The sequence below is a fragment of the Dipteris shenzhenensis genome, chromosome 20, assembly GCF_047967505.1.
Source record: "Dipteris shenzhenensis isolate YYH24624 ecotype China chromosome 20, Dip_SZ_1.0, whole genome shotgun sequence".
Lineage (NCBI taxonomy): Eukaryota > Viridiplantae > Streptophyta > Polypodiopsida > Gleicheniales > Dipteridaceae > Dipteris > Dipteris shenzhenensis.
Window position 1 is genome coordinate 9,027,200 of NC_141615.1, and position 13,005 is coordinate 9,040,204.

General features: G+C 44.7%; 1 protein-coding gene across 8 annotated transcripts in view; it reads left to right on the forward strand.

Moving 5' to 3' along the window:
• LOC147889233 (MAP3K epsilon protein kinase 1-like) overlaps positions 1 to 13,005 on the forward strand; it is a 182,418-nt gene that overhangs the window by 20,099 nt on the left and 149,314 nt on the right. For all 8 annotated transcript variants that reach the window (XR_015542874.1, XM_087391390.1, XM_087391386.1 and 5 more), the window contains 2 exons: positions 1,195 to 1,296; positions 1,699 to 1,830. Coding sequence is in view for 7 of the 8 variants with exons in the window: in XM_087391390.1 (XP_087247516.1) it covers positions 1,195 to 1,296; positions 1,699 to 1,830 (234 nt within the window). In the remaining variant the exon portion in view is untranslated. The remainder of the gene's footprint in view (positions 1 to 1,194; positions 1,297 to 1,698; positions 1,831 to 13,005) is intronic.

Here is a 13,005-nt window from a genome sequence, read left to right on the forward strand (position 1 = left end):
TATCTCTGCAATACACGACCTGATATTCAGTTTTCAGTTTCTCAGGTGAGCAGGTATATGCACAGCCCAAAGATTATGCATTGGCAAGCTGTAAAACGCATCCTCCGTTACTTGCAAGGTACAAAGTCTTTTGGCTTGATGTTTCCCAGGGGGGGTGACTTGCAGATGCATGCTTATAGTGACTCAGATTGGGCTGGAGACTATGATACTAGGCAATCCACCAGTGGGAATTGTTTCTTTCTAGGACATGCTTGCATTTCTTGGTTGAGCAAGAAACAGTCTACAGTGGCTACCTCCTCATGTGAAGCTGAGTACAGGGCAGCTTTCACAGCGACAGTTGAATGTGTTTGGCTGCGTCGTTTATTTGCTGATCTTCATCTTTCATTGGAGGGTCCTTCTCCGATTCTCACTGATAGTCAGAGTGCTATAGCAGTGGCAAAGAATCCTGTGTTTATGCTCGCACGAAGCACATTGAGGTTCACTATCACTATGTTAGAGAGAATTTGCATGCAGGAGAGATCAGTATGATCTATGTGTCAACACATGACAATGTTGTTGACATCTTCACCAAAGCACTTCTATGTGAAAAGTTTGAGGCATTTCGCATTGCCCTGAACTTATCTCCTTTTGGTGATTGATCATTTCCTTGTACATGACATTGGCACTGTAGGGGGGTGTTAGAATTATCATAATAATTCAGCAGTGACCAATGTAATGTAATAAGTAGGTTAGGGGCACTTTTCCCTCATTTAGAGGTTCTCCCCCCTAACCTCAGTTAGCTCACTAACTATGGTTAGTGAAGGATAAGGTTTTGTCACTTAGACAAAACCCATCCCACTCCTTGTATTAGTCACTTCTTCTATTGCAAGCACTACGTTCAGCTCTCTTGCTTCCTGCTCTTTCACTCTCTCATTTCTAACAAACTCTGGATGCAAGCATTATTAAATTTTTACTTGCCTTTTTCCTTCACTTAGATTGTTGTTTGTATTATGCATGATTACCACATCTACAAGAGGAACTGTATATACACCTACATGAATAGATGAACATGAAATCATTTAGCCAAGTACTCATTTTGATTTGCATGGAAGGCTTAGGTCTTGAGCTTATAGATAGTATTTTATTTGTTAATGCTTGCTTTATTGTTTAAAATTTTGTGTATAGAACTTGAGTAAATGTTTCTCAATGCTACAGGGCCTAGTAAAGCTTGCAGATTTTGGAGTTGCAACCAAACTGACAGAAGCAGATGCCAATACTGGGGAAGTGGTTGGAACTCCATATTGGATGGCTCCTGAGGTACTGCGTGGTGCAAGCATCATGCATTCATTGCATAATTTAATTATTATTATTTGATTAATATATTAATCATTGCAAGGACGAAAACAATTGGGTTATAGATCAATAAAGTCGTTGTCTTCTAAAAAGAAACCCATTTATTTGTTTTCTATTAGATTAGGACACTGAACTATGTGCCATTCCTGCTTTAATTCAATCAGCATTTCTTCCCTTCTCCTTTTTTGTGTATTGCAGAGTTTTTGTGCCTTTGCCTTGCCTCTTTTCGGATGGCATTTTCTTTGCCTCGATTTTAGGAAGCACTACTGAAATGTGTTGGCAGCATGCAAATTTTAGAAATGATACCTATAAGTCGTGGCTTTTTGTACTCCTGTTTCCTTGTTATTGAAACTTTTTCGTTGGCAGGTCATAGAGATGTCAGGTGTAAGTGCAGCTGCAGATATTTGGAGCATGGGGTGCACTGTGATAGAGTTGCTGACGTGTATACCACCATATTATGACTTGCAACCAATGACTGCATTCTTCCATATTGTTCAGGTTTGAGACATGAAGGATTAATGTTGGTCAGATTCTTTGCTGTTTCTGATTGAGTGCTATCTTCTTATGCGGGATTTTGCTTGTGTGTGTGTGAGTGTGAGTGTGTGTGTGTGTGTGTTTGTGAGTGGAGTGCGTGAGAGAGAGAAAGCTAGCTGCTGGTGAGAGAGAAGGTGTGCACGTCGCATGTGCATGTACCTGTACCTGTGGTGCGATTTTCTGATGAGCGTAGCGGCTAATGGTGTAAAGCAACGACGAGAGAGGGTGTGAGGTGTACGCCGCTCTGCTGTTCGTCCTCGCCAGGAACCCTGCGCAGCCCCGTCCGTACATCTGTACAATTCCGTACGTCCGTACGAATATCTGCGTCGGTTCTGGTTCTCCTCTGCAAAGTCCCGTACATAGCCCCGTACCTTTTGCGTTGTCGTCCTTTTTCCTGCAGGTCTTTCCGTACATTTGTCCATCCTTCCGTACAAGCCAGTCTTCCCGTGCCTTGTCCGTATCTCCGTACAGTCAGACTTCTCTCCGTACAGCCCGTGTGTACCTCAGCACAGTTCGGCGTCGTCCGTACAATCTCGTACTTTTTGCCGTACAAGTCTTGGGTTTTTTGCTCCGGTGTTTTCCCGTACAGTCCTGTGTTTCCGCCAAAATCTTACCTTTCGCTCTGATATCTCCTTACCAACTATACTCTTTTTCTCCTCTCTGTGGGCTTCTTGTGGATATTTCTTTGGGATTGGTTTTTTTGGCTTCCACTACCCTTTTACAGGTACTTCATTCCTGAGTTCCCTTTCTTACAAAGTCATGGCAGAATATTCATATGAAAAAACGTTTCAAAAGGAGCGTTCAGTTCCCTGCAAGAAGCAAAAGCAGGTTGAGGGTCAGCATGACCCGATGCATGATACTCTTGAGGCTCAACTGGTATATGATGTCATGCATGAAGGATTTGCAGATACGAGGAAAGAGTGGAAAGACTCGGTTCCTTTAGTTGGCCTCATGGTGGAGGCAGATGAAATTGTGGATCCAGTCAGAGAATATGCTAAGAATGTAGTCATATTATTTTTTCCAGGCCGGATGCCACCTACTGCAGAGATAGGCAACTGGTTGACACGCACACTGGCTGGCTCGTTTGCTCGTAAAGTACACTATGCAGCCAAGGGCTTTTTTGAGGTTATCATGGTGGATGAGATACACAGACAAATGCTTTTGGAACATTCACCTCTCTTTTTTAGGCAGCAAATGGTGCATGTATTGCCATGGTCTCCCACAAGGGATTTTCAGGCTTTAATCCGACATAGATGCCCGGTGTGGGTTGAAGTTGTCGATTTCCCACAATGTATGGCCTCACTTTTGCCTAAAATTGCAGCATCTTTAGGTAAAGTGGTCTGCCCACCACGGCCAAATGGCAACTCAAACATATTTTGCATTCTCTGGGATATTGATAATCCCACACCGGACTCTTATTCAGTCACGGTGAATAATGTGAACATGGGAAGTGCTTTTTATAAACTCAAATGGGGATTATTTGCAGGGGCTTGTTTTGAGTGCAAAAAGTTTGGACACATTGTCACGATCTGTGACGCATTCCTTTCTCTATTTCTAGACTTATGGATGGTTTGATGAATGGACACTTGTGGAAGGGTATGCCCTTTCGACGGGACACTTCCTAATGAGGCATAACCCTTCACAAGAGACACTCTATTGAAGAGACATTCCTATTGTAATGAATCCTCTCATCAAGGGTCACACCCTTCACAAGGGGTACACACCTCTTCATGCACATACCCTTTGGAGTACACACCTTTTCATGTGTAACTCTTCACTCTCTATATAAGAGAGGCCCAATTGTATGGATGACACACAACATCTACACTACAGACATTCAAGCAATACAATTATTCCTTGTTCTCTGCTATCTCAGTCTCCTTTCTGTTCCTTAACACATTTCTAAATATAGTAAATCTAGGATTTCTTACAGTGGTATCAGAGCAAAATTTGCTCCTGCCTGTAGGAAATGCCCCCCACCTTCTAGCGCCGATCTGATACATCTTTTCTGCTAGAAGGTTATCTGTGCACATTGTGCATGGAAGAGATGGAGAGGATGAGCGTAAAAATTTTTAGCGCCAAACCTGCCTAAAGTCATCTATGGCCTCTCCATCTCCCACACATCACGAGTTGATGTGAATGGACACGACAAAAATCGTGTCTTTTCAAGTGCTTGGGCTGTCCCAAAACCAAGGGACGCACCTTTTCCACCATGGGACACACCTTTTGATGACGAGTCTCGACTCCTCACTCAAGGGACACACCCCATCGTGGACAAAAAGGACATACCTATTCATGTAGGGACACCCCTTTTAAAAACAGGGACACACCCCTTCATGAAAAGGTGCAACTATTCCAAGGGTCACACCCCTTCGAATAGGCACACCTTTTAGGCCCCAAGTGCCTACAAAAGGGTACCTAGAGGGGTAAAAAGGGAAAAAATAAACCCATCCCCTTAGGATTACCCTAGCTACCTAGGGTTAACTAAACCCCCCGTTTAATTTTTGGGGCAACTAACCCTTTAGGCAGTCCCAACGAAAAGTTGCAGCCTCTTCCCCAACGAAAACTGCCCCTTACGGATTTCCTTGCAGCCCTGCGCAGCACCAGCCTGCACCGTACGGACCAGCCTGCACCGTACGGACTTACCTACAGCTTGCGCCAGCCCTCGCTCTCGCCGTACTGCCTGCGCAGCCCTGCGCCATACAGCCTGCGCAGCCATCGCCGTACTGCCTGCCCAACCTGCGCCGTACAGTCCGCCAGCCTGCACTGTACAGTCCGCCCTGTGCCGTACAGTCCGCCAGCCCTGCGCTGTCCTGCCCGCAGCCCTGCGCCATACTGCACGACCAGCCCCTGCGCAAATCAATTGGCCTCGCCAGCCCCCCCTCCTGCGCAGTCCTTGCCAGCCAAGCCTTCGCTCCTGCCTTTTCCTGCGCAGTCCAGCCCTGGGAAAATGCTACGAGCTTCGCCATCAACAGCCTGCAGCCCCCCCTTGTTTCGCCATCTTTGTCCTGCCAAATCAGCACCAGTTGCAGCTCCTCGCGCAATGAAGACCGCCTGTTAACAGCCCGGACCGATCTCTCCTCGCAAAACACTGCAACATGGATCTCCGGACAGCGATTTGCAGCCTTCTTCTACGCAACAATTTGGCAGATTAAATTATTGCCAGGTGGAGTCTTTCCAATCAGCTTTTAAGGATTCTCTTGCCATTAACAAGTTACAGCAAATGAAGGAATCTACCTTAAAGCATGGAAACCCCTGGTAATTCACCCGGCATTTCAAGGACACCTCAGGCATCAGCTACCACACAATATCGTGTTCAAATTGCACAGCCAGCCCATTTCGGAGCCTTTGCATCTTGGGTCTTCTGTGTCACGTGCCCTCCTAGTGATTTGGACCACATCCTCTACCTTCTGCGTGAGGCACCTCAGTTGCATTACTTCCTCAGCACAGTACAGGTTGTGTTCCACGAGACACGAAGATACCCAGAACCCGATATTCCTCAAGAGTTTGCTGTCCATCTTTGGAGAGAATTTTACCCCTCACCTTCGGCATCTCCAGGGTACTCTCCACCTCCTTCAGCCCCCAGATATCCTCCTCTATAGGTTGTACCTTCTCCAAGTCAGTATTTACACTCTGAAGGCACTCTTTCTCCTGGATATCCTCCATTTCCGACAGCAGCTCCCTATCCCTTCTCAGATCCGTGGACTCTGCAACCTACTCTTGTCCTCTCACGAGCAGTAACACCACTTTCGGCATCCCCAGTGTTCCCTCAGACAGGACCTCCTTTACCAGACTTCCACGGGTGGTTCCATCCTGCCTCGCCTGCCCCCTCCAACATGAGCAACCTCAGGGAGCAGCCCGAATCTTCTTCCAGGAATGGTACAAACTAGAGCACAAGTTCGCGCTTTTCTTACGGGGATCTCCGATATGTCGCAACGCTCGCGTGAAGTCTCTCCAGAGATCAAAGAATCAAGTCCAAAAAAGACCCCTGAAGTCAACGTACAAGGCGAATCACTATTGCAACTTCAAATATCCCAGCTTCAGGACAGCATCTCCGACTTGGTCCAGAAAGTTCAACAACTTCAAGATTCTCGAAGTACCGCACATACAGAGGATGACGTGATGCAACTAGACGACTATGCGGATTCATTCCCACCAGAGGTAGAAAACACTGAACTACTTGCCCTCTACCATTTACTTTAAGCTTCCAAAACTAAAAGACTTGACATCAAACTTCCGGAAGCCTACACTGTCAGGGATCATATGCGAAAAGCACAAGAGCGGTATCAACGGTCTGCCAACAAACATAGACGTCACCTGGAATTTAACACTGGTGACATGGTGCTATTATTTGTAGCCCCACATCGCTATAAGACGGTTAAGTCTGTGTTTCCTAAGTTGCGACCAAGATACTATGGACCTTTCCGGATCGTCAAGAAAAATTCACCTTTAAGTTACAAATTGGAATTACCACCATCATGAGGTAAAATCCATCCAACATTTCATATTTCTTGGCTAAAGACATACATTCCAGGCGATGAAGCAGTTCCTTCTGCAGGTGATTATGTCCCAGAAATCGAAGACGATTATGTTCTCCTTATTCCTGAGCGTATTCTGGACCATCGACAGCGAGAGACTCGACATCGATTTATCACGGAATTCCTTGTTCTTTGGCGAGATCTGGACGACTCTGACGCTACTTGGCAGTCTGATGAAGACTTACAGCAGTACCTTGACATTTTACAACAGATTTTCAGAATTTACAGTGATATTTTCTACATCAGTTCATTATCTCCACCAGGGTCTTCTTTTGAGTGGGAGGGGATGTCACGATCTGTGACGTATTCCTTTCTCTATTTCTAGACTTATGGATGGTTTGATGAATATGCACTTGTGGAAGGGTATGCCCTTTCGACGGGACACTTCCTAATGAGGCATAACCCTTCACAAGAGACACTCTATTGAAGAGACATTCCTATTGTAATGAACCCTCTCATCAAGGGTCACACCCTTCACAAGGGGTACACACCTCTTCATGCACATACCCTTTGGAGTACACACCTTTTCATGTGTGACTCTTCACTCTCTATATAAGAGAGGCCCAATTGTATGGATGACACACAACATCTACACTACAGACATTCAAGCAATACAATTATTCCTTGTTCTCTGCTATCTCAGTCTCCTTTCTGTTCCTTAACACATTTCTAAATATAGTAAATCTAGGATTTCTTACACACATGGCTTCACAGTGTCCAATGAATCAGCATAAAATGCCTCATATCACTTTGCCGGTTCAAATGCCTACCAAGGATGCTCCTACTCCAGTTGCAAATAAAAACAAAGGCAGTAGACAGCTTTTTGGAAGTCGGGATAAAGGCAAAGCTCCAGTGGCTCCCAATGGGAATCTCTCTTCACATTCACCTCCTGCTTTTCAATCCTTGACCAAAGGACAGAAACCTCCAATTGATGGCTGACAAAGTCCAAGAAAAGTTATTTCTGCTCGAAGAATTCCACACCCCCGCACTTGGAATGGTGCATCTTCTAGTGGAAATACCCTAGAGATAAATACAGGAATTGGGATTACATGCGCTGTAGTAACAGCCAGCAGAACACTCTTCCCTGAAGAAGAGGTTGCTGCTTTGCTGTCTACTTCTCAGGTGGCTACTTCTTCTCAGGGACGAGGCCTTGACCCTGAGATAGAAATGCAAGGCTGACCTCATAAATTTTGCTGCTGTACATAGTTGTTATATTACTATAAATATCTGTACATATGACTGCTCACATCAAATGTTTTACACTCAATGTCCAGGGGATGTGTGACAGTAGGAAATGGAAATCTATGTGGCTGTACATCAATAGATTTCAGCCTGACATAGTGGCATTACAAGAACACAACCAACATGTCTATGCAGGCAAGACAGGACACTACTGTGGATATGATATTTTCTATGCTGGGGAGCACTCTTTCTCAGGGGTAGCCCTTCTGATCAAACATGAGCTTAAACCAGTTATTGCTTTAAATGGCAACAAAGGCAGATGGCTTGTTCTCCAATGCATTAGTAGAGGAGAGGTGTTTGAATTTGCTTCTGTTTATGCACCTCAGTCCTCTAGAGAAAGAACTGCAATTTGGGATGCCATGCAACAATATCCGTGGAGATATCATGCCTACATATGTGGGGATTTCAATAATGCTCCACAACAGGGTGACAACACCTCCAGACATGACCATATGTTATCTTCTGAAAGGCATGCATGGTCTCAATTGCTATTGCATCTGGATTTGGTTGACCTTTGGAAGGAATTGCAGCCTTTGTCACTGGGCTACACATTTCAACATAATGCTTTTTCTTCTTATCAGGCACATCTAGATCGATGGTATAGTGTAGCTCCACAACAAAATGGGGATTTTACATGCAAAATGTGGATTGACTATGCCTTTGTGCATTCAGACCATGCACCTCTATGGTTGCGGTTATCCTTTCATAATATGCCAGATGATAGATTGCCACAAAGGAGACATCTAATCATAAACAATAGCTATTTGCAACATGCTGATTTCAAGGCAATGGTTACTGAAGCATCTCATTGTTTGTCCTCTAGCAGCCATATTCATATTGATGGTGCCTGGGATTCTTTTATTTCCAAAATGCAAGTTGTGATTAGAGCTTATGGCAAGTCTTACATGAAGACTCTGAGGGAAACCATTGCTCAGGCCAAATCCACTTGTCAAGACCTCACTGAACAGCCATCATCGTTCGTTGTCCATGCATGAGCAAACAACACTATGCCAGGCCAGACATTGTCTTAAACTAAATGATCACAGGAAACTGGCCAAATGGGAGACTAGAGCAAGACAAAGAGCCTTTACAGATAAAGGTTGCTCTTCCAATGAATTTTTCAAAAGTTTACATCAGAGGAGACTTAAAACAGAAATTTGCAGAGTGCTTATGCCTGATGGATCATGGACTACTTCACGGTCACAGCTTGCTTCTGTTTGTGTGCATCATTTCTCTCAGCAATTTGGCTCTGCAGCTCCTCCCTCGCAACAGATTTTGCTTGCATGAAATTTACTGTTGCAACATGTTTCTTCTATCATTTCCCCTACTCAAGATTTGGAATTGGAGGAACCCTTTACTGAGAGGGAACTGTCAGATGCAATCAAATCATGTGGCAGATGGAAATCTCCAGGATGGGATGGTTTAACAGTCGAGTTTTTTCTAGAATATTGGCCTATTTTGAAGCATACATTGCTATATATGGTGAATGCTGCGTGGCAAAATCAGAAAATGCCGGACACATGGAAGAGAGGTCTTGTTAAACTCCTTCCAAAAAAACAAATTTGTGAGTCTTTGGCAGACTGGAGACCTATCACTCTTATGCCCATAATTTACAAAGTCACTACCAAAATGATTGTTGATCGGCTAAAGGGGTTTTTACATGATGGGTTGCATCCTGCTCAATATGGCTTTGTCCCGCGTAGGCATATCACAGATAACATTGCTAATGCCTACGTTAGAATTGAATATGCCAAATACACACAGCAGGATGTTTTGTTATTGCAAGTTGATATTGCCAAAGCCTTTGATACTGTTCAGTGGGATTTTATTTCATCGACTATGCAGGCATTGGGATTTGGCACAAAAATGCAGCAACTCATCACTTGGCTATATCAAGATAGTAAAGCTGCCTGCATACTTTCAGGGGATATTTCTCCATCTTGGACTCTTGGTTGTTCTGTTAGGCAAGGATGTCCCCTAAGTGCTTTACTTTTTGCTATAGCCACTCATCCACTGCTTCAGTATCTAGACCACCTCTTGGACACTGACCAGTTGCACGGTTTGGAGATTCTTGGTAGTCATAGCATGATTGCTCAGGCATATGCTGACGATTCATTCTTTACTCCAAAAAATACTCGGGCTGATCTGTCCATGATTATGCACGCTCTTTCTACATATGGATTGGCTGCTGGTCTTCGGGTAAATTTTCAGAAATCAAAATTGCTGCCGTTGCATGCACAGGAATGGCACAACCTTCTATGGCCTGGGGAAATTGTCCCCGCTTCTCAATTCATTCGGCATCTTGGTTATCCTCTAGGTTGGGGACTCACCCGTTCACAACAAACTGATTGGGTGCTAACAAAGTTAAGGGCAAAACTTGAATATTGGAAGCTTGCAACTTGGCCATTACATGTTCGTTTGCGAATTACACAATCCATTTTGATAGCATACATACAATTTTATCTGCCTCTCACTATGTTCACTAAGGCAGATCTGGTTTCATTTATGTCAGCTATCATGGAAATTTTCTAGTGTTCAAAACATGGCAAGAAAAGTCTCAGATTACTCTCTATGCATCGTCTCTGTTCTCCAAAGATGCACGGGGGTTTGAACATTCTCAATATTCAAATGCATTTACTTGCTCATAGAGGGAAAATGATGATACAGTTTATGCAAGGAGATCAGCCTAGGGCTTTCATGATCCGCTCTCTCTTATTACATCTTCATACCTCTGCCTTTGGGAATTGGCAGCCTACTCAGTGGGATTTTTTATTTGGCTCTATCCAAGGCAAGATTAGAGGCTGCCCTTTTGTCTCTCGTCTGCTTCTTGATTGGAAACATATCTTATCCCACTTGGAATGGCATGGCAGTGATTCTCTGTCGGGAAACTCTTTGAGGGTTGAGAATATTTTTTGTTTTAAAGTATTCCACCCTCCTTGGCCATACAAGAACCCAGACGTTCTTATTTTCTCTCCTTCAAAGGCATTTCATCTGTGGCGGATGTACTTCAGGATGATGGCACGATTTTATTCTTTTCTATGGCTGCTCGCAAATACGGCTTGGGAGCTCATTATCGTCCTTTATGGCATAGGATTTCAGCAATGCTTCAACCGTACTTGCCGGTACCTCATTTGGAACTTCACAATCGGCTTGAGGATTGGATTTTACGCTCTTCTTCCTTATACGCCCATCCCCTTTGAAGCTCTCACATATCACAGTGTCATCTTTGTATAAAGTGTTATTACCTCCACCTTGGATTTCTCACAGAGCAAATACTGTTTGGCATATGGATCGCTCAATGAAGTGGTGGAGAAAAAGGCTGCGTCTCCTTTGGCATTACAAAGTCCCTCTTCGGCAACAGCTTTTCCTATGGCGAGTTCTCCTTGGCATTTTTCCATCCGGATAGTTACTCGCACATAGACATATTGCTCCAGCTGTTTGTCACAGATGCCAGCACTCTACTGAATCTGTGCTTCACATTTTTTGGTTCTGTCCACATACTTCTGATCTCATCGCTCTCATCCGACAGAGGCTTCGAGCACGGTTTCCTACTTTTGGCAGATTTTTCTGGTTGTTTGGTTTTCATCCACGGAGACAGGGTTTTGATTTATTTTTTGTATGGGTGCGTTATTGGACCCTATGGACTTTATGGATGGACAGAAATCATAGAGTCTTTGGTGATCCACTATTTTCATCCTTTCTTTTTTTTCCAAACGCTCTCTGCAACAATCATTCTACGATTGTTTTCAGACTCGTTTGATCGATCAAGATGTGTATACAGCTTATACTGAGATCTTTAGTTGAGTAGTAGCTACTTCGTTTTTGAAGTAACTATGAATGTAATTATTTTACAGCAATAAAAGATTTCTTCCCACAAAAAAAAAAAAAGTGTGTGTGTGTGTGCACCATAGCGTGTGAGAGAGGTGCGATGGAGACCTCCTCCTTTGCCTTGCCAGCCTCGTCTTCCTCCCCATTTCCATCCGTACATTCGCCCTCGACGTCCTTGCTGCCTACCTTGCCTTCCGTACAGCTGTCGTCAGCTGTACGGCCTTCCGTACCAAATCCGTGCAGCCTGCTGTCCCCCGTACAGCTCCCGTGCTCCCTGCACCTCCCCGTACGGCCTTTCGTGCATGCTGTATGGCCATCCGTACAGGCTGTACGGTCGATTGTATAGCCTGTACGGTCAACTGCGCAGGCTCCTTCCTCTTTTGTTTTCTCTGCCTCAGCGCCTCCTTCTGCCTCAGCTCCTCCTACTCGAGTTTTTCTTCGACGGAAGCATGGTGGTTTGTCTGCCTCACCTTTGATCAAATCGATAAAGCTGGATGTTTCCGATGGCCCTTCTTCTTCCTTGCAGCTGGATCTTCTTCGCCAATTGTGCTCTACCTCTGTCACAGAAGCTCCTTCATCGAGTTTCCCGCTTGTTTGTTCCTTGGATTCTGTCCTTTTGGTCTCTGGTCTTCGACACGCTCAGCAATTTGGAGTCTGCCTCTATTTCATGGGCAGGGTTTTATCTTCAGCTCAACTTCTTCATTGGGCTGATGTTGCAGTGGGTCTGGATTGTATTTCTTCCTTTGTCTTTCTGGGCAAAGGATTTTACTATGCCCACTGCTCTTCGATTGAGGTGGTAGAGCGCCTTGTCAGTCCTGCTGGTGTTCCTGGGGCTGGTTTCTTCGCTTATGTCATGCCTTGGGATCCACTTTTCGATCCTTCTGCAACCCTTCTGACTCACTGTCCGGTTTGGATTACTCTCAAAGTGCTGCCTGTGCCTCTTCTTCAGCATCTTTCAATTCTTGCAGCTTTTTTGGGAAGGCCTCTTCATGTTTCGAGACAGGAGTTCTTGCAAGCCTCCCGTGATGTTCGTCTTTGCATTTTGTGAGATATGACGCAGCGCGTGCCATCTACTCTAGATCTTGATTTGGGATTTGCCCATCCGATGCGTATCAGGCTCCATTTTGCATCTTTTCCCACTGCATGTTATCGGTGCCGACAGGTTGGTCATTTTGCATGTGCTTGCTCTTCTACATCCAGGCCCATTCCTCCTGCTCCTTCTTCAGCTGTCAAGGTTACTCTCCCTTCTCATCCGATTTTTGCTATGGCTTCTTTGGCGAAGCCCTCTACTGCTCCGAAGCACTACTGGAGGAAGGTTGATAAATCACAAGCAAATCTTCCTCTTGCTGAAGAAGCTCAGGATTGCACCCTTGTTGAGCACCATGAGTTTCCTTCTACTTAGGATATGGATGTATTTTTTGTAGAGGGCATTTTACAAGATGATCTGCATGCTCTCTCTCAGGATGCTACCCCTGCTCTTACTCCAATTGATCCTCAGAATGAAGCTCAAATGCTGAACCCTGCTTTATCA